The 22,160-nt window shown below is 43.4% G+C and overlaps 2 protein-coding genes across 3 annotated transcripts in view; one reads left to right on the top strand and one right to left on the bottom strand.

Moving 5' to 3' along the window:
- The window catches only part of SCN11A (sodium voltage-gated channel alpha subunit 11), a 136,233-nt gene extending 121,360 nt beyond the window's left edge, over positions 1-14,873 (bottom strand). Inside the window, exons 1-4 of the mRNA XM_066244425.1 lie at positions 14,740-14,873; positions 10,705-10,806; positions 8,855-9,400; positions 5,990-6,079 (exon numbers count right to left, since the gene is read on the bottom strand). The gene's annotated coding sequence lies outside the window, so the exon portion shown is untranslated. The remainder of the gene's footprint in view (positions 1-5,989; positions 6,080-8,854; positions 9,401-10,704; positions 10,807-14,739) is intronic.
- A 13-nt stretch (positions 14,874-14,886) lies between these two features.
- WDR48 (WD repeat domain 48) overlaps positions 14,887-22,160 on the top strand; it is a 38,707-nt gene continuing 31,433 nt past the window's right edge. For both annotated transcript variants that reach the window (XM_066244435.1, XM_066244434.1), the window contains exon 1: positions 14,887-15,227. In XM_066244435.1, the coding sequence (XP_066100532.1) occupies positions 15,009-15,227 (219 nt within the window). In that variant the 5' untranslated portion in view covers positions 14,887-15,008. The remainder of the gene's footprint in view (positions 15,228-22,160) is intronic.

The raw sequence follows: 22,160 nt of genomic DNA, 5'->3' as shown, positions 1-22,160 counted from the left end.
GTTCGAATAATTATTAGATCAGTTCTCCACCCTCACTTTCATTATCTTAGTCAAATCCTACGTCTTTTGCAAGATTGGCAATGTCACTTTGCAAGTGGTTGGCACAGTGGCCGCCGTGAGAACGGCTGATGTTGGGGGAAGACGGAAGCCAGTTAAGCCAGAGGGGGTGTGAAGGAGGCACTAGCTTTACGGGAATCTGTCACTGAGCATTTATTTCGTGTTTGCTACCGAGCATTTTACTTTGGTACTCCTCTAGTATATACTCCGATAACGAGGTTCCCCTGCACTGACCACCAGGAGCTAGCACTGCCGAGGTTCCCTTGCACTGACCACCAGGAGCTAGCACTGCCGTTTCTGGGTGAAAGGCCTCTATCAGGAGGAGTGTGAATGGTCCATCCTGCGGAAGGCGGTCAGCTGCCCCCTCTGCGATGCTGGCTGAGGGGCTGTTCAAGGTCCATCCAGGCTGTGGTTTCCAGATCGTGTGTTTTAGCCCTAAGGCTGTGTTCCATGCCTAAAGCTAAAGTACTAGAAAAAAACAAGAACCCCCAAATATCTGCTTTGTGACTACTGCCATCTACTGAAAGTTAAGCTTCATTTCCAATTTTACTGTTAAACTGCCTGTAGGGGGCACTGCCGTTTCTGACTTGGATAGGTTTGTCATTCATAAGAAGCCTTTTTCAATCACACCTGGGTTTACGTGAACGAGGTGATTTCTGGAAAGCCCCTACACAGGCATGGCCAACATATAGCCCGCGTAGTGAGTTTAAGCGGCCACGATTAAATTTTTAATATTCTCCGCACGACGCACTGTGGAAATGAAATAAGTGGTACTTTTAAATCGTTATACATAAACTACGATATCTAACCATTGTACAGCAGTGAAAGTTAAAATCTCAGCTACTCAGAAGGGGAAGTGTCTTTGATTATTGGAAATCGAGATATTTAAGAAGATAGTGATACACGGAAAAGAATTCTACATGTGACTAATCTAGGGTTAACCTCTAATAATTGGTCGAATGGATTCGCAATACTTCTTTATTTTTTTAAAAAAAATCCATTATAAAGATTTACAACTTTTGTACTTGTCTGTGCAATTTTTATAAGCAATTGAATAATGGAAAATATGGAAATTAAAAAAAACTTGCCAAGGAATATTTAGTAATCTTCAGCTCAACTTATATTTGTGAACAAACTTTTTCTTTAATGAATCTAAGTAAAAGTCCAACAAGATCAAAACTGAATGATTTACATTTGGAGGCTGTGTTAAGAATAGCTACTACAAGTATAGAGCCAGATATTAAAAAAAAAATAGGCAATGCAAAGCGCCTCAACACGTCACATTAGTTCTTTTGTTAATTTGTTGTACTAAATTACTTACATTTATTCACAAACAAATTACATAATAAAATTTTGTTTACTTAAATGAATCGTTTTTGTATTTAACATTTTTAATTTTAATATTTCGTCCAGCCCGTGAAAAAAAGTTTTCTTTCTAATCTGGCCCGGGGGCAGAAACTGTCGCCTGCCCTACACGGTCTCAGGAGGGGGCTCGGTGGCTAGGGAGCACCAACCATGTGCTTACAGGGCTGGAATTCTCAGCCTCGCCCTCTGACCTCCAGATAGGGGAAGGGAGACTGGAGTAAGAGTGATCGCTAGGGCCCAAGATTTACTCATGCCTTCATAATGAAGCCTCCATAAACCCCCAAAGGACAAGGGTCAGAGGGCTTCCAGGTTGTCACCAACCTGGAGGTGCCAGGAAGGAAGTGCACCTGGGGAGGGCATGGAAGCTCCTCGCCCCGTGCATCTCTTCCCCCTGGCTGTGCCTGGTTGTATCCTTGATTACAAACCCCTAACAATAAGTCAACTGTCTTTCCTGAGTCTGTGAGCTGCCTGGGAAAATTAATCAAACCCAGAGAAGGTGTTATGGGAATCTTCAGTTTACAGCTTATCAGGAGCACAGGTGACAGCGTGGAATGTGGTTGTCTGAGATAAGAGCAGTCTTGTGGGACTGAGTCTGGACTCTGTGGGATCTGATGCCATCTCCAGGTAGATTGAGTCAGAACTGAGTTCAATCATAGGCTCCCTGTTGATGCAGGAAGGCCCAAACCTGTAGAGAGTTTTTATAAAAATTTATTTGAGCCTGACCAGGCAGTGGATAGAGAGATGGACTGGGACTCAGAGGACCCAGGTTTGAAACCCAAAGGTCGCCAGCTTGAGCATAGGTTGCTGGCTTGAGCGTGGGATCATAGACATGACCCCACGGTTGCTGGCTTGAGCCCAAAGGTCACTGGCTTGAAGCCCAAGGTCACTGACTTGAGCCCAACGTCGCTGGCTTGAGCAAGGGGTCACTCACTCTGCTGTAGCCCCCACCCCCCCGGTCAAGGCACATATGAGAAAGCAATCAATGAACTAAGGAGCTTCAACAAGGAGCCACAAGGAATTGATGCTTCTCATCTCTCCTTTCCTGGCTTTCGGTCCCTATCTGTCTCTCTCTCTCTCTCTCTCTCTCTCTCTCTCTGTTACACACACACACACTAAGGAATTTATTTGAACCAAACAGACGACACTGCTGGGAACAAGATCTCAAATGCTACGAAAATGACAGTTTTGCAGTTTCTTTTACACAGGTGGCATTCAGGAAGGAAGGTAAGGAAGATTACAGGAAGGCGAGCGAAAGCAAGGCGGGGACAGGGTTACAGGACAGTTAACTGGATTGTGTGCTCTCCTTTGGGCCGCTGCCCTGGGACGGACCAGGGAGCTGAAGCGGGCTTGATGAAAGAGACCTAAACCCTCTTCTCCTGCGGCAGAATAGCAGAGGATAACCAATGCTGAAGAAGAGGATACACAGCTATCCGCATGTCACTCAGAGATAGGCAGTAAATCACTAAAGCCTTCTGGAAGTGGAAGGGGTGGCCCCGGGGAGGGGAAATACAGAGGAGGGCTGGTGTTTTCCCAGGAAGCCTTGTAGAGTTATTTGACTCTTCAGTTCTAATCATGTATAATTCTGTTAAAGATAAAAACTGAAAATAGAAAATAATATAATACAAGTAGAAGTTTTAGTGGGTTTTTTTTCCCTTGACCTCAACCTTGGAAACCTCTGCATTGACAACCAGCTCCCTCTGGCTCAGGACCTGAGCCCTGGGGGCCTACCACAGAGCCTGGAGCGTGATGTGCATACTATACATTTCCTGGGAAATGAATAAATGAATGAAGAGGAACAAACAAAAACGAGTTTTCTTAAGAACAGGCGTTTCAAGTTATCTTTAGCTCCTAGCACCTAGGTGTGATCTAATCTGTTTAGGACTGACAGGGAGATGGTCAAGTTATTTGCATATATTATACATTTCATTTTTCTGTGGAAAAAGAGGGAAATCTGCAAACTGGAAGTGACTAGTTCCTAAGAGAGAGCAGCTTAGTCCTATGAGTCAGGGACCCCCATATAGTACATTTGGGATTTTAAATTTTGATTTAGGAAGTAGGAGATTCTCAACCTGGGTAGGGAGCATAAAAGAATCACTAGGTGGGACTGCTGAGGAGGGATACCTGTGCTTTGAAGAAAAACCACTATTCATTTTAAAACCACTAATACTGCCTGACCAGTGGTGGCGCTGTGGAAAAATGGTGAGGTCACCAATTCGAAGCCCTGGGCTTGCCTGGTCAAGGCACATACGAGAAGGAACTATGAGTTGCTTCCCGCTCCTCCCCCAGCCTTTCTCTGTCTTCCTATAAAATCAATAAATAAAATCTTTAAAAAAAAAAAAAAAAAAAAAGAACACTAAAATTTACAGGAAGCAGAGAAAGTAGAGTCAAAAGGCTAGTTTGTTGTTCTGGGTCTGCCACTTACTCATCTAACAAAGTACTTGGTCTTAATTTCCTGTTAAATAAGAGGGCTATACTTGATGGTCACCAAGACCACAACTAAGTATGAAAAGGACTGTATGTTCCACAAATAATATTCTGAATGGCCAAGGCAGGTCAGACTGATCTAGACAAGGTAACTCTTTTATGTTTAAAATAGAAATAACATTGTGGAAAATAAAATATTTGATTTGGTCTTTGAGATTTACTAATTAAATAATACATCATTCTAGTTGTTGAATAACATTAGTGTACTGGATATACTTTCTTTACATGCACGTGCCACGGTGTTTTTATTCGGGCTCCCTGCCAACTGCTTTCTTGCCTCATAAATTCTATTTAAGATGCTGTTTTTTCTTCCTAATCTCTAGGTGGCTAGAAAAAAAGGAAGTATGCTTAAGTATGCTTATCTCTTCCTTTTGCTTATGTTCATTTCTATGGTTTCCACTGCAATTATGTATCTTTACTGAGGATGGCTAAAAATGTATCCGCAGTAAGAGCTTGTAAATGCAAAGATAAATGCTTGATTAACTGCAATTAGGGGCCCATGAAAATAAATACCCAGCGACAGTTTGCACTATTCATCAAAGAGCATTAATGGAGGTGACAGGGGGATTACTTTTCTCTTTTGAAATATAAGCAGATAAGGAAAAGTCATCAATAACGCCACCACTTAGAGAAAACCAACTCTAACAGACTACATCATTAACAGTGTCTTCCAATTCTTTTTTCTTTTTTTTCTTGGCAGAGATAGCAAATGTAGTGGTCCAGAGACACATTTCAAAGGCTTAACACATATACAATCTCACACAAAAAACACCCTGCCTGTGCTCTCACTAGACTGTGGAGGAAACACAGCCCCTGCCCAAGAGACAAGACGGAGAGGAAGCAGGGAGAACAAGTTCCCTGGCGTCTTCCTCTCTCTTTCTCTTCCTCCAGTCTCCAGTGGTGCCTCCCCTTGCTGGCCCGGCCAGAAGCCAGTCTGGAAAATGCAGACTGCAAGGGCAAGCCCCAGGCAATCACAGAAGGGGCAGGGGGAGGCAGAAAGCACAGGATCAGCTCTGTCCACCCCTTTTGCTGCTCGGTATTCATTCTCAACCTTCAACCCATACCAGACTCATAAAATCACTTTGTGCTTCCACCTAATACAAAACGGTATAGTGTGACGTTTAGCTTTTGAATGCCAAGGCATCCATTTCCAAAGACATCCATAAACATGTTCCCAGCTATATGACACAGCTACTAGCAAAACAACCCAATAAAAACAACCTCCCTACCTATGAAGGTCCCTCTTTCAGCAAACCCTGGGTAAACCAGATAGGTGGCTGACTGAACGACCCTGCTTCTCCCTTTCCATCCCCTAATTTCTGCTTTTATGCTTTAAATTAGTCCATAAAGAGTAAACCCACAAAACCCTAGACCCCCTACCCTCAGACCATAGCAAAGGCAGAGCCCTGGGTCCCTGCTCCCCTCCTCCCCTCCATCCCCCAACCACATGGAACTCAGGTATCCCAAGGTGGGAGGGCCTCAGGAAGTCCTAGCTGACAGCATCGCTCCCGTAGGCTGGGAACGACACAACAAAAACATTAGGTAGGAGATACGTTCTACAAATAAGGATGCTCTCACCCTCTCCCCCAAAACGGGAAACCAAATCCCATCCATCATGATATCCTCGTCAAGCCCAGGACCTCCTGGGGGTACGCAGCACCATCAGGTCTGGGTATGTCTCCTCACTACCTGGCTGCCACTGAATTAAAACTTAAAGTTAGGCATCACCGAAACTCTTTATGAAAAAAATTACAAGTAAGGGGGAGGGGGTTCACATCACTAATTAAAAGCATCAAAGTCTCTCTACTTCATATCTGATCACAGGTCATCACTGATGTATATCACAACCTTCTTCCACTACTACCCATTTCATGTTGCCCTTGCCTTCAATCAGTATCTTGGTTGGTTGAAATTCTTTGCCCAGTGAGGCAACCCCAACCCTCATTCTTAATGGGTTTCAGTCCATAATAATCCTTCCTTTTTGGGTTGCTATTACCTGCCCCCCACTCCTCCATGACCTTTCCTGCTGAACAGCAAGCATTCAGAGGTGTCTCAGTGAATCTCGTTCCAGACATAGTCTTACCTGTCTTCACTGTGCAGAAGTGTCTCCAATTCAATGGAACCATTGTTGTGAATCCTGATGGAAGTATTCCACTCTCGGGAATTAAGAGTTCTAGAGAAGAGGAGCGAAGGTTATGAGAGAAGAAGCCAAATTCTTCCAAGTGGATTTGTAGTTGCAAGAAGCCCCTTCTACTTTCACCCCTGGGTTCTCAACCTGTGTGCTCTTGCCATGAGAGAAAAGGCAACACATAGTCATTGTTGGTTCAGATCATACCCTATAAGACAGCATCCCAACTTGGTAAGGTGCTGTCTCCCAGTTAGTACCATAACTGTCTTCAACAGACCATTCCAACATTTTATCAGACCAGCTGCTTCTGAATTTGGGGACACAGGGTAAGAATAGTTGAATCTCCACTACATTTATTTATAGTATAATTAATTCCTTGTTTGGAAGCAATGTTGGGTGGGTTACCTTGATCATGAATAGGAATGTCATAATAAGTCCATGGCTAATGGTGCTGGCAGAAGCTAATGGACAGAGAAAAATAATCCATACTCAGAAAAAAAAAATCAGTGAGGGCAAACTACTGTCCACTTAATGATGCAATGCTCCAACATAACTGACTTTATCACCAGGTGTCTGGCTTTTCCCTCAAGGGACTGATGCTGAATGAGGTGCTAAGACTGGCCTTTGCTATTGGCATTTTGTACACTCAACAGTAGCAATAGCAGAACAATCTGAGTGTGAAAAAGTCCACGTTATTGAGTCCAAGCCTTGCCTGCATTCCTGATGTCATGGCCTCTTTATATATGAACCCATTTGGTGAGTAACAGGGTGGCTGAAAAAAGACAGCCAACTTTCATCCACAGGAAGGCCATCTTGATTATTGTCTCCTATGTTGAGTTGTACATTTGAAACCTGTATGGCTTTATGAACCAATGTCATCCCAATTAATTCAATTACTTTTAAAAAATGATAATAGTATTGTGGTTATGGTTTTTAAAGACAATCTTTATAGTTTAGAAATACTCACCAGAGGAAATATTTGTAGATTAAATGATACAATTCTGGGATTTGCTTCAAAATGAAAGGAGGGAAAGTAAGTGAGGAATTAGTTAGTCATGAATTGTTAACAGTTGAAGTTGGCTGGTGGGTCATGTGAGTTCACCAGACCAGTCTGTTTTGCATATATTTGAAATAAAAACACTTTTCTAAAGAAGCTCCCAAACAGTTCCTAATATACAGACTGTGTTAAAACTGCTTTTACTAGTTTTTGTCTGCTCGTTTGTGGAAACCAGGAGGTTTGGTAAGGGCTCTCCCTGCAGCAACTGCTACTTCTCCATCTACTTCTCCTTGTATTTTCTGCAGTGCTTGATTTACATGGTTCATTATTTTATTATTTGTCACACTAAGGTTTAGGAAAGATTTCCTTTTTCTTTTTCTTGAGAAAATGACAAATGCTCATGGCAAAAGTAAAGAAAGTATCAAGCAGTATATAAATGTATACAGAGAAAAACAGATTTCCCTTTCATCTCAGACTCCTCCCCCCAGGGTCGGCCACAATCACCAATTTCTTCTTCCCCCTCGAGGAACAGCCAGTGCGTGTGAGATAAGGATGTACACATGTACATGAACTTGAATATCCTTTCTTTACGTACCATTTGACGCCAGTACTTTGCACTCGGTTAGGCTCCTTGCGGGTATCACTTAAATCTTACACAGAAAATGGCCTCAATGAACGGAAAGCTCTGCACTGTAGCAGACCCTGCCTCATTACTGATCCTTTTTCTATGAGAGCTACTTTGTATTCTACGAATTATCCGTAACTGGCCCAGTGCAGAGCAACTCCTGTCAGTTCACATGCGAATGGATTCTGTCTGGTGGACGGCCGAGCCGACCCACCCGTGGGCACCAGGTTTGCCCCCATCTGCATATTCACTTCCACGTTCCCTTACTCCTCAGGAACTGGTGCTTCTTTGACTTCTCCTTTGAACCCGTTAGGACATCTGCCTAGTTCTCCTTCGTTATAAGCAAAATAAAATCCGTAACTTGTGTTCATGAGAGTTGTGATCTTACTTTCTTACTTTTTTCTCAGTTATCCTTGAACAGTCCCTGGCAAACAGGTCGAGCACGCAACCCACTGGCTGTGAGGGAAGCCCAACTTCATTCCTGTCTCTCATTGCTGTGTGAATACCTGTCAGGAAGCATCAATAACTCTAATCTGTTCCAATCATTTGCTTCAATAAATATTCTTTTACTTGTGTTAAGGCAATGTAATTATACTTGTAGAATGAAATTTATAGGAGGGGAAAAGATGACACTGATTTACCCTCCCACTCAGGAGTGTATAAAATTGTGGGTTTTCCACATTCTCTGAACACCATCCATTATCAAACATCTAGATAGTCGTCAAGCTGGTATGTAAAAAAATGGAATCTTTTTTTATATGTTTTTCTTCAGTGTGAATGACATCAAGCATATTTTCAGACAATGTAAGCCATGCATTTTCTTTTTCTGTAAGCTGCCTATTTATATCTTTTGCCCATTTATCTCCTATTGTGTTGTGGTATTTTTCACATTTACTTGTAAGCTCTCCTCCTACAGTAAGGAAATTGGCCCTCTGTTATGTACGTTACAGGCAATTTCCCACAGTGTGGCCGGGGCAGCCATGAAGCAGCGTGCAAGGCAAGCACAGTGCACCCCTCCCCCATGGGTTCACAATGCGGCTGCGCTGAGCGGCCACACCCCCACGCCTCCTCCTGCCCTGCAGATGTGACTGAGTCCTAACCTTCCCGATCACCTCACCGTGGCTCAACAAGGAAGATCCAACTGGAGTGAGAGCAAGAAAAAGGTGCGCTGAAGAGTCACCATGGAAACTGCACTTACCATTCAAAGGCTTCCGCAGGCATTCATGTACAACAAATTAGCAAGGGAAGCTCTCTGAATGCACTCTGAAGGTGTTTAGAGGCATAAAGGACGCCTGCGGTTCTTGTCGGGAGAGTGCTAGGAAGAGAACTGTCTTCAGCCCCAGCTTCTGTGCAGGATAACTGGTGGGGACTATAGAGGATATCTGGTTCTGCTGCACTTCTCCTTCCTTGCCCACCTCGCGCTGATGGCGCTGGTCCATAGTGACGGCGGATCGGGAGCGGCTGGTACTACGGGGCCTTCAGCAGAAGCTCCTAAATCTACCCCTGGTCCTGCCCTTAGTGAGAGCCCAGGCTTGCTGAAGCTCGCCTACGAATCCGGTGGGAACAGGTGTGCAGGGGACAAGTGAGTTCTCTTTGCAGGGCAGAGAGGTCAGCGAGAGCAGGAGGGGTTCCACGAGGAGTGACAGTGTGACCACTGTCTGAAGCATGCAGGGTGGTGACAGAGCCTGGTCAATGATGGCAGGTGATCTTAAGGAGGTAGGGCCATGGACACTGGGATTTTCAGCTGTAACAGAAAAAGCCCAGTTTCAATAGAAAAAAGGAACAGAGGCCTGCACATTTTCAAAGGACAGTGGGCATCTCAGCCCTAACCACTGTGGCCTGAGGCTTGTTGGTGCTTCCAGTACATGAGCCCTGGGCTCTGATTGACCCTCATAGTGGATCAGGGCAGCCAGGGGAACCTTGGCAATGACTGATGTGGGTTCTTCCCAGCATTTTGAATGGCTGGGAGCTCAAATGATAATTAATTCAACTTCAATAATCTAATATGACATCTTTATACATCAGAGTTTGTGGAATAAGATTCACACCCACTGTACTTTTCAGCCTAGTATTTTAGGAAGCCTCAGCTAGTTCAGGTCCTGCACAAAAGTACCACCACAAAAAATTACATTTGCGATGTAGTTTTTATATTTCTTCCCATTAGTAATTGTCCATAAATGCATAAATTTTGCTTTATTTTTTTTGGTTCCACAGTGTATTATATATATTTTATGGGGTCCCTGAAAAAAGTACTCTGATTATGACATTTTATCAGCAGGAAATAAGTATGAAGCATTTTAAGGTCTGACTTGTCTACATTTGAACCAGAAAGGTCCAAAATCAGGGATGGCCTGAATGGTTCTCTTCTGCCCTCTAGCGGACAAGACAGACAAAGACCAAAACATTTTTGGAATGGAAAAGAGACCGGTTTATATTTCTCCCACATACTGGCATGTAAAAAAATACAAACAGAAAGAGATAAAAAATAAAACTAAAACTAAAGGCTTTTCCCCCTCAGCGTGTTAGAAAAATAAATTCACTGTTGAATGATGAGTCATTTAGTACCATGCCTTCTAAGACTGTGTTTAAACCTAAGGATTTAGCTGACAAGACAAAATAGCACACAACTTTGACAAACATCTTAAGCACTCAGAGCCTCCATATTTATTATGTAATATTGTTTACCTTTGCACACTTACTTAATTATAATCTCGTAGTCTATTATATAATGTAACACTCTTGGCCTCTCAATTTCCCCATGAATTTGATTGATATCATAACCAGCTTTCACGAAAATTTTCTTTAGCCCTTTTACCTTACCAACAGGAGGCTTAACATTTTATTCTTTTTAAAATTTATCTTTAAAGTATCCAAATTAATGCCTTAATCACTAGCAGACAGTAATAGTTGCAAACCAAGCCTCTACATGATTTTGTGTTTTTTAAACAAATTTTTAAACATTCTTCTGAAAAACTAAAATGAAAAACACTAAAATATCCATGTCTTCCCCCTGGTGACGGTAAGTCTGTGAGGACATAACCTGGTTACCTTCACTTTGTTCAGTGGACGGAGTCCTCACAGAGCCGGAAAACATGTATTTAAGCATGAAGACAATTTGTAAAAAGACCTGATCACACATCTTTTTCCAGCCTGTTGAGAAAAAGAGAGAAGGCAAGAACAAAAGATAAGAAATTTCAAGCTGGTCTGAAACTTTAAAAAGTGATGGAACCTATAGTACATAAAACTTATGAGACAATGTTCCTTCCACACTCTGGCAACGTTCCCCAAACAAGGTAATGATGAAAAATAATACCTAAAATATATTGAAGATTTCCTACATACCAGGTCCTGCGCTAAGACTATGTTAGTGATCTTGAGAAGAGCCGCGTGGGGTAGGTAACGTTGTTATTCCACTTTACAGATAAACGGAAGTGAATTACTTGCTCAGGTAACTGACTGAAGGAAGGACCAATATCCAGAGCAAGATTTAACGAGAATAAACCTGGTTTATTTGGAAGCAGAAGCCTTTTAGAACTCTTATTTACTTTTAAATTTTACTGCGTTTTTATCTAATATGTGTATGGATTTTTTTTTCCAGGATATCAGAGTTTTCATGTTGTCTAGGACAATGATTTTCAACGGCCAGTCCACCAGAAATTTCGTGCCAGTCTGTGGAAGAGTGAACCACCCTGATGTTGTATAAAGATTCCAGAGCCTATAATCAATCATTGGGTCTATCGTCTTCATACATCAGGGTGGTCAATTCTTTTGTGGACGGGCATAAAATCTCTGATGGATGGGCGGTTGCAAAACACTGGTCCAGGACATTGAGCAGAGGTCTCAGAATCTGAGAACAACATAATAGGTGTCAAGCCCTCTTACATTTTGAATAGAGATGCCAATCTTTCTAGGCAGGAAGTGCCAAGAGGTTGATGAAGAAATTCTGCCAACATAAGCCTCCTGGCAGTTCACAAGAGAAGACCAAGACTTAAATGGAGATTGATGAGGCTGATGGCGAGAATATCGTTGTCGAGTTGTGGAGGTGCTCTGACATTTCGCCTCCTCACGGAGAAGGGGGGATGTATTAATTACCTACTGCAGCATAATGAATTACCCCAACACCAAGACACTTCAAACAATAAACACTTGTCATCTCAGACAGTTCCTGTACATCAGGAATTTGGGAACACTTTAGCTGACTGGCACTGGCTCAGAGTCTCTCATAAAGTTACACTCAAGCCCTGGCCAGTTGGCTCAGCGGTAGAGCATCGGCCTGGCGTGTGGGGGACCCGGGTTCGATTCCCGGCCAGGGCACATAGGAGAAGCGCCCATTTGCTTCTCCACTCCCCCCCCCTCCTCTCTGTCTCTCTCTTCCCCTCCCGCAGCCAAGGCTCCATTGGAGCAAAGATGGCCCGGGCGCTGGGGATGGCTCCTTGGCCTCTGCCCCAGGCGCTAGAGTGGCTCTGGTCACGGCAGAGCGACGTCCCGGAGGGGCAGAGCATCGCCCCCTGGTGGGCAGAGCTTCGCCCCTGGTGGGCGTGCCGGGTGGATCCCGGTAGGGCGCATGCGGGAGTCTGTCTGACTGTCTCTCCCCATTTCCAGCTTCAGAAAAATACAAACAAAAAAAAAAAGAAAAGAAAAAAAAGAAAAGAAAAGAAAAGGCTGGCTGGATCGCAGTTTCCACCCAAATGTCACTGTTTGGAGACGCTTCCCCTTGGAACCCGGCTACTATGCTGTAAGGAGCCCAACAGCACTGTGGAAAGTGCATGAGTAGGTGTCCTGGTAGATTCAGCACCAGTCACCAGAGAGGTGAGGGAGTGAGTGGGCCATTAGATGATTCTGGGACCTCAATTTTTAGCTGCCCCAAATGAATCCAAGAGGAACATAGGTAGGCTATCCCCATTGAGCCCTACATAAATTACAGATTTGTATATGTTGTTGCTTTAAACCACTAAGTTTTGGGGTGGTTAAACAGCAATATAGGAATATAAAAAAGAGTGCCAAATATTGGACACTCGTTCAAAAATATACTGCACATTATAAGACAGCATGAAAAAGGGTTCTCTTAAAGAAGACACTATAACTAAGGCTCCGATAAGACCAGGAGCTTCTTAGTGATCAAATATACAATCAGACCAATGAATCCTATGGGCATTAACCCATTGTATTACTTCTTTCGTTACAGAGCAAGTTTCTTGGTCAGAAGCAATACAGTGTCAGACACCAGGACAGGGTTTGAAGCATTTTGTAAGTCCCCAGACGGTGGTGCTGACAGAAGCACAGCAAGCAGGAAAAGCTAATCTAAATCTACAGTAAGTGTGTTTCAGGGAGGACAAATAAGTATTCCCTCAATGGTCCGGAAAGGTCAATGGAATTAACTTGCCTCCAAGTGGTTTTCAGATCCTTCTGGAGCATGGGGTATATCACCAGCTCAGGATGGGTCACCATTGCTGGCAACCTGAACACTCAGTCATGGCTTTGGTATATACCAAGCGTAGCTCCAATCCTGTTATCATCACTATTTTATTCCTAATTCCACTGAGCAAGCACTGAGCCTGGGAAAGGAGGCTAAATTTCAAGCACTGAGCCTGGGAAAGGAGGCTAAATTTCATCCGCAGAGCAGTTCATGTCATCCATATCATTCTTTAGGTTTAGATTCTGCAAAGCCCAGAATATCCCTTCCTGAGTTTCCTTATCACCAGTCCTCCAATCTTGCTCTTTCAGATTCAGTCATGAATTACTACTCAAGGCCATCTCTCTTTCCTGGTAAGGTAAACTTCAAGACACATTGCTGGACATTCTGCTCTTTAAAAGGACTTCACAACTTCAATGTTCTTCAGGTCCAAAGTCAGACCACAACCACCAAACAATTTATTTCTGAGAGGTATGAGCATATTGTGCAGAGTAACATGCCTGCATGACGCCTGACACATCGTGGGTACTTAATAAGTATTTTCTGAGTAACTTTTTAAAATGCAGATCATGTCCCTCTCCTGCCTAAATCCTTTCAATAGCTTCCCATTGATCTAAAGGACCCTGCTGGGTGTGCCCTCTGTATACTCTTCCTCCTTGTTCTTTATACTCTCAGCCTTGGTCACTAATTCTTAAATCGTTTCAAGCTCCCTCTTGCCACAAGATCTTTGCTCAGACTGTTCCCTCTCCTTGCCTAGTTAAGTCCATCCTCAGATCTTGACTCAAGTTTAGTTTAACCATCTTTCTTCACTGCACTGATCTCCACACTCATTTATATGTTTAATTCCTGTCTGACGCTAAGATTCTAAATTCTGTAACTATGTGCAGTTAACCTGATCTTCTGCACCTAACATAGTGCCTAGTACGTACTTAATAGGTGTTAAATAATATTTGGTGAATAAATAAATGAATGTGTAATAAAATGCAGTATGGGTAATTTACTTACAAGTTTTCACTGCCATTTTTGTTTAAGAAGCTATCTGCCATTAGTTTCTACTTCTCTAATTCACATTTCTTTATTAATTTTAAAAGACATTTGTCTAGACAAGAACTTTCCTAAGCATTATTTCTATACTAGCACTATACAGAAATATATGTATATAAATTCATATAAATGTATATATATGTGTGTGTGACTATATATGAAACTTTAAGTATACTAACATCCATGTCATAAAAAGTAAAAAATAAATAAAAAATAAAAAAAAATCTTATTTAACCCAACATATCCAAAACATTATCATCTCAACATGCAATCAATATGAAGATTAGAAGATTACTCAACTATTTTACATTCTTCATATTGTTTCTGAAATTTGGTGGGCATTTTAGTTTCATTTCACGTGCTCACTAGCCACACGCGCCTCGTGGATGCTGTATGGGGCAGAGCAGTTCTATAGGATTCACTCTCACAAAAGGGTCTGACTGTCCTCAGCACGGACAATTCGTGTCAAGAAAACTCGAGTCGAACTTTCACCCAGAAGGGTCTAATTGCCACAGGAGAAGAAAGAGATGATTTAAACCAGATTCTAGAGTGAGCCCCCAAATGCTTCAGCATTCGCAACTTAAAAAGTTGTCTGAGAACAATTTTAACTAGTATGTATTTTTCACCTTCCTAACATCCTTTTCTCTCTGATTTAAACAGATCCTTTGCTCCTCCCGAAGATGGGGGCCACTCGAGGAAAATGTGGAGGGGGGCGGGGTGTGTGTTCCAGCCGCCCATGCCCGGCATTACTAATTCTTCCAGCACTTTCCGCCGCGCTGCTTGGCCCTCTGGAGTTGGCTCTCGGGAGAGCAGTGCCGGCCAGGATTCAGAGGCACGCACAGCTGGATTCAGATTGCTCCTTCGGCTCAGAAACTAGCTCTCTCTCTCCGGCACTATGTACACGCGACAATTTTTCCGTACTTCTACCTCACCACAGGGCCACCGGTCACGGCGAAACACCCAGCTCGGGGAACGCAGCACCTGCCCTTGGCCAATGTGGTGGAGGCGCGACTTCCGCCTGGACCGAGCCACTTCCGGAAGTGACGTCGGAGTGTCAACATGCAAGATGGCGGCCCATCACCGGCAGAACACGGCAGGGCGGAGGAAAGTGCAGGTATGGGAGCCCGGCTCCTCGATCTCTCGGACGTGGCTGCCAGCCGGGGCCCACCTCAGCGAAGAGACGCCTCGGGCCGCGATCGGGCAGAGTCCAGGCCTGGGGCGAATGGGACGGAGCGCGGCCGGCGGCGAGGGGTGGGGCCGCGGCATTGCCAGCTTGAGGACGGGGCGGGGGGCGGCCGACCGGGCCTCTCAGAGCCCAGTCCTGGGACCCTCGGGTGTGTGGCTCGGAGCCGGGGCTTGCCGATCGCCCGCTTATCTTGGATTTGGGCTTTCGAGATCCGGATAGGCTCGCCCACCGCCCACCTGCTTCCCGGTTCCCTTGCCATTCTCCAAAGCGCTTTGCCGTTGCCCCGTCGGAGCCCAGGCTCCGAGCGCTTCCCCGGCTGGCGGCGGCTGCGGGGTGAGTGGGCCTGTGCGGGGGCGTGGCGGGGCGGCGGAGCGCAGATCGCTCTGCGGGATTTCTGCGGGGGCTTCTGCACACGAGAGCCCCCTGCCTTTTATACCGAAGCCTTCTCCCTGTTGTGCAAACGGGGCGGGGGCGGGGGAGATGAGCTGGTGTTAGTGAGGAAAATATAATTTTTACTGTTCGGAATTTAATTTTGTCTTCAGTTTTTCTTCATCTTCATGGTGCATCCTTGAATCTTTTCTGTTTCTATAGTTTATTATCCTAGAGAGTTACCTAACCTTTCCTTTTGTGCTTTATGTCTTCTTGAATGCACTTTTGTTTTATTGTTACGTTTGAGAGTTATTGTTACCTATTTTGAGTGATGCAAGGACTAAAAGCCTTACTACAGGTGTTTGCTGCAAGTCGTGTATGCAGAAATGAGGGGATGAGTGCACCGATTTATTACATTACTGAGCACTTAGTTTGGGCCCAAAAATGGGCAAAGAATTGAAAGAGTATAAAAATAAATATGGATACATCCAGGCTTTCTTTATAAAGCAGCATTATATGTAGTTCTGCAGGTAGAAATCAGTGAGTGTTCCTTTAGGAAGGAAACTCAACTTGCTCTAAGCCATAAAGTCTTCTGAACCTTTCATGTCCTTTCTTTTATTGAGCTCATTAATAAGTACAGTATCCTAAGCTCTTAGATGTTGAATTGAGTGAAATGAATAAAAGTCTAAAATAAATAGCTCAACCTGCTAGGTAATTTTTTTTTATTTTTTTTTTACACAGAGACAGTCAGAGAGAGAGGGATAGACAGGGACAGACAGACAGGAACGGAGAGATGAGAAGCATCAATCATTAGTTTTTCATTGCGCATTGCAACACCTTAGTTGTTCATTGATTGCTTTCTCATATGTGCCTTGACCGCGGGCCTTCAGCAGACCGAGTAACCCCTTGCTCGAGCCAGCGACCTTGGGTCCAAGCTGGTGAGCTTTTGCTCAAACCAGATGAGCCCGCGCTCAAGCTGGTGACCTTGGGGGTCTCGAACCTGGGTCCTGGGCATCCCAGTCCGACGCTCTATCTCCACTGTGCCACCGCCTGGTCAGGCCCTGCTAGGTGATTTTTAAGTGACAGAATTTAAGCAGCCCTACCTAGCATGCAGGCCATGTGGGGAGACTGTCCCCTCCTGACTACAATGTACTTCAAAATTGTAACAATTGTATTCTAGACACTAGAATGATACAGTCCTTAAGGTCGTAAAAAGAGTTAATCAGGCTTAAAAGGCGATATAAAAGTATAGGATGGGGAAATTAAATCTGCAGTTGTGTGGAAAAACTGAGTGTTTTAATAAGCAAAATATAAGCCATTGTATGTAGAATGAGAGAGGAAATATTCCCCTCTTCGCTGATCAGTATACAAAACTAGACCTGCGGTTCAGCACTTGTCGTCTTGTTCTTATTAGATATAGCAGTCAGATCAATGAAATGACTTAAAACTTTCCTATGAAGAGAGCATTCAAAAGAACTAAGGCTAGTCTGTGGAAGAGAAGATTCAGTGAGCCTTGCTAGCTGCCTTCAAAAATTTTCCCCAAGGTCTAGAACCAATGTGAAAAGCCACAGAGATTGATTTTATCTCCACATGAGGAAGAATCTTTGTTGATGGAAGTGTTTTTTTTTTAATCAGTTCATGTTCACTGCAAAAGCAAACAAACAAAATGCCACAAACAATACAATAAATGATAATTGTCCACCATTCTTCAAAGAAGACTGGGGGCAGTGCAATGTATAATCCTAGACCAGGGTTTTCATCCTGAGTGTTATTGATATATTGATACCTATGCATTGTGAGTTTTGCATCATCCTGGGTTCTACCCCAGATGTTAGCACCTTCCCAGCTGTGACAACTAAAAATGACTCTAGACATTTTTAAATGTCCCCTGGAAAGCAAAATTGCTACTGGTTGAAAACCAGTCTTCTATAACTCTTCATGCATGTATATCTGATTTACATATTTTTTTCTAAATGGAGTCATAATATTTGTTTTTATGTCTTATTCTTTGTCAAAATTTTAAATATAAATTACCTTTGATCCAGCAATTCCTCTTTTAAAAATTATTTTACCAAAGTATATAAGCATATAGCTTTCTCTATTTATACAAGGGTGTTATTCAGTATAGGAACTGTGAAAAAGATCTGTCCATGTGAGTAGTTAAGTGGGAGAACTTAAGTACATTCATATAGTGGATTAATTTGCAGTTGTTAAAAAGATAAGGTAGATCTGTATTGTTTAAAAAAGAAAAGGTGTCCAGAAGTCAAAAAAAGCAAGTCAATATAACATGGTACCATTCCCACAGAGGAGATAATACATTTAAAACTGTGGAAGGAGCCTGACCAGGCAGTGGTGCAGTGGATAGAGCGTTGGACTGGGATGCAGAGGACCCAGGCTCGAGACCCTGAGGTCGCCAGCTTGAGCATGGGCTCATCTGATTTGAGCAAAAGCTCACCAGCTTGAACCCAAAGTCACTGGCTCAAGCAAGGGGTTACTCAGTCTGCTGAAGGCCTGCAGTCAAGGCACATATGAGAAAGCAATCAATGAACAACTAAGATGTCGCAAAGAAAAACTAATGATTGATGCTTCTCATCTCTCTTCATTCCTGTCTGACTGTCTATCCCTATCTACCCATCTCTCTCTAAAGAAAAAAAAAACAACTGTGGAAGAATATTAACAGTGATTATCTCTGGTGTATTAAATTATGTATCATTTGGGGAAGGCAGGAAATAGGATATTTTTTACTTTAACATAGATAAACTTTCATAATTTTCAACTTTTTACAATATTCTTTGCTCTTATATATAAGAAACATCTTTCCATTTTGGTAAAGTATATATTTTGCCTCTTGGTTGCTGTGTCTTGTACCAAGAGGCAGTAGTCCCGAGCTTCATTACCAAATAATAGGCCAAAAAGAGCCCTTGAAACATTGATAAATAACCAGTATAGAAGGATCCGAATATGCTGCTTATTAATTATAGACATAATGAAGAATGAGCACATCTGTCATCTTCAACTTGTAAGAAGTCTAGAAATGAGTGTGAGGGAGAAGACTGGATTTGTGATTGTCAGAAACATGATCAGACAATCAGATACGTGAATTCAGGTATATGCTGTAGTTATTTTCCTGCTAATGAAGGTATCAGAGCAAGTCTTTTCACTCCCTGGTGGTCCCTTAGTGTTGCAATTTTCTTACAACCTGAGTCTGTTGGTTGGCTCTCTCTCTCTGTCCATTTTTCCTTCAACTATGGCCTCTTCTTCAATTTGCTTCAAAATTCTTGGGGGGAAGTTTGGACTAAAGTCACTAGTATTCCTGGATTAGGAGCAACAACCATGCCCTCATACTCAGTGATGGTTCAAGAATTTAAATACTTGGCCTTTCATAGCAATTATCTTGCTTGGAAATGACTCCGAATCCAGTTTAACCAAGGCTCACATAATAAAACATTGTATAGGCTCATGTAAATGAAAACTCAAGAAGTAGTGCTAGCTCATGCAATGAGCCAGAGGGCTCATTGTGACCTCTACCCTAACAAGTGATGTAACGTCAGCTGTACCACAGGGCTGCTGACAAGTTGTCCTCCTATTTCCAAACTCGCAGCTCTGGATCTTCCCTTTTGCAGTATGGGTAATGCAGACCTTGTGTCCTTTCATCACGCTGTCCAAGGTAACAGGGAGCCCCTTAAATAGCCCCTGTACAGTTTCTCCTAGAATTTGCTTGCTGTAAGGAAAAAACATTGGGAATAGAAGTGAGGAATGGGGAGGTAACCAACAAATGTCTCTTCGAGCAGTACTTAACTCCTTTCCCTGCTGTTCTGAATACTTAGTTATTGTAGACCTAAGTATTAGTTATTCAGAGCTCAGTGTGGTCTTTGCTCCTGATTCTGAGTCCCAGTTCCAGGTTGGTTGATTCATCTTCAATACTTTTTTAAGGAATTAGGGTAGTGCCAAATCCTGGCTTTTCCAGGGAAGACCTGTACAGATCAGCCATATCTGAGTTACTTTTTATGTAGGATGGGTCCTTAAAGCTGTGGTGCCAGCGTGCCATTTGTTAGAACAGGGTTGACAGACTTTCTTGAAAGGACCAGATGGTAAGAATTTTGGGCTTCGCAGGCCATTCAGTGTCGTGACCACTGGACTCTGCCATTGTAAGGTGAAACCGTCCATAGATAATACCCAAATGAATAAGTGTGGCTATGTTCCAATCAAACTTAAAAACAGGATCTGGCCCATGGACAGTTTTCTACGAACCACTGAGTGGAGAAGTCGGGCAAGACTGCTTTTCAGAATACCTTTTAAACTTAACACACAGGAAATATAGATTTGAGCAAAAAGTCATGGTCCACAGGATTGAGCAAGAAAAACAGCCCAGGGAACTACTGATATCTGGCCAATTTTTCTTGGCCAAATTTAGCCTGATTTAGCTTGATAGCTGGAAGTATCATACAGAAAAGAGCTGTGTGATTCCATGTATAGATGTGATAGAACAGGCAAAACTAGTCCATGGTGGAAAATACCAGATCTATAGTAGTTTGGGAGTGAGGTGTAGAGGTTGGGGAAGAGGATGAGGCACCTTTCTGGGGTGGTCAGGTCACGTTCTGTGTGTCTTCGTAGGTGTCTGTGTTCCACCGGTATGTTATTGTGTCAGACGTAACAATGTATACACTTAGATTTGTACATAAGTGAGTTTCACCTTTTAAAAAAGGAGCATGAATAAATAATGAACTCTAGCTATGGACACACATGCTGAGGTATCTAGGGGGAAGTGTTATTAATGGGGTGCAACTTACTTTGAAAGGCATCAAAAAATAACACATCAACTGGCTAGCTGGTCATGAGGTGAAGCAAATGTAGAAAACGTTGATTGTAGAATACAAATACGTGGTAGGTATATGAATATTCGCTGGGAAATTCTTTCACCTCTTGTGTGCGTTTGAAATTGTTCATAATAAGTGGTTGGGGGGAAATCAGCTATAGAGGTTTAAGGTAGTTACACAGCGGTAGTAAGCAGCAGAGGTGGGAAGGGAAATTGCAGCTGCAGGGCCCAGAGAGAGCGTGGCTGAGAGCTGACTTTTAAGTGAGGGTCTGAAGGAAATGAGGACACGAGATTGTCATACAGGGGTAGCACTTTCCAGAGAGAATATCAACTGCGGAGGGCCTGCGGTGGGCGTGTGCCTGGCCTGTGTGTGAGACAAAGATGCCTCCGTGGCTGTCCTGCAGTGAGTGAGGGAAGAGGCGGAGGAGGTGAAATCAGAGAGGTCGCATAGAGCACGACGGGTCATAGTAAGGGCCTAGGCTAGAGGGAGATGAGCAGTGGTGCATGCTGAGCAGGGGAATATATATACATGTGTTTTAATAGGACTGGTGAACGAGGACAGAGAGGGGGCCCAGGAGCTAGTGAAGGAATCCAGATGCCGTGTGACGGAGGCTTCACCAGGGGTGTGAGAAGGGTTGAATTTTGGATTATGACTTGCTGGCAGGATGGGAAATGAGAGAAGTTAAAGTAAGGATGGCACTGATATTTGGGGCCTGAGCAACTGGAAGAAGGGCATTACCATTAACTCCATCAAGGAGGAGCACAGGAAGTGCTGTTTCGGAAGGACTAGCAGGAGCTTAAGTTAGGACCTGCCATGAGTAAGATGTCTGTGGGACCAGCAGGTGGAGAGGCGTTAATGCACACCTCAGGGGCGTCAGGGGGGAGGAGCCCCGAGTGTCCCCTTGGTGCGCCTAAAATGCTTTAAAATCTCCCTTCTCTTCCTAAAAATATTGTGAATTTTGTTCTTATTCCATAATGTATCCACAGATTTCTATAAAAAATTGTTTAGTTACGGTAGTGTGCAGAATGCCTCCCACCAAAATGCCATTCCCTGGTCCCTAGAACGTGTGAATATGTTATGTTACAAGATAGAAAGAACTTTGCAGATGTAATTAAGGTTACAGACCTTAAATTAGGGGGATTATCCTGATTATCCACGTGGGTCTAAGAGAGAACTTTCTCCAGCCAGAGACAGAAGTCAGAGAGATTTGAGGCAGGAGAGGGACCCTCTGTGGCAGGAGAGAGCCACAGAGTGCAGGAGAAGAAATGCAGGCAGCCTCTGGGGGCGAGGAAACCGGGCCTTCACTGCCGCAGCCACAGCGACCTGAATTCACCTCCCAGCCTGAATGGTCCTCAAATCAAACCCCCAGAGCCGCCAGAAGGAACAGGGGCTTTCCAAGACTATTGGGGATTTTGGCCTTATGAGAGACCCTAAGCAGAAGACCCACCTAAGTCAGGCTGACTTCTGAACTAAAGAACTGTGAAATAGAATAAAAGGAAATGTTTGAAATTGCTAAGTTTGGGTAATTTATTATGTCAACAATTCTAACTAATATGATTATCTTGAAATAAAATAACCAAAGTTAGTTTTCTCCTGATTGCTTCTACCCTGTGGCACATTACAAATAACTAGGGATATATAAGCTTGGAGCTCAGTGGACCCACCCACTATCTGA

Source organism: Saccopteryx bilineata, chromosome 10 (genome assembly GCF_036850765.1).
Source record: "Saccopteryx bilineata isolate mSacBil1 chromosome 10, mSacBil1_pri_phased_curated, whole genome shotgun sequence".
Classification (NCBI taxonomy): Eukaryota; Metazoa; Chordata; class Mammalia; order Chiroptera; family Emballonuridae; genus Saccopteryx; species Saccopteryx bilineata.
The sequence above is the reverse complement of the archived record's forward strand: the minus strand, read 5'-3'. Positions and strand labels throughout refer to the sequence as shown.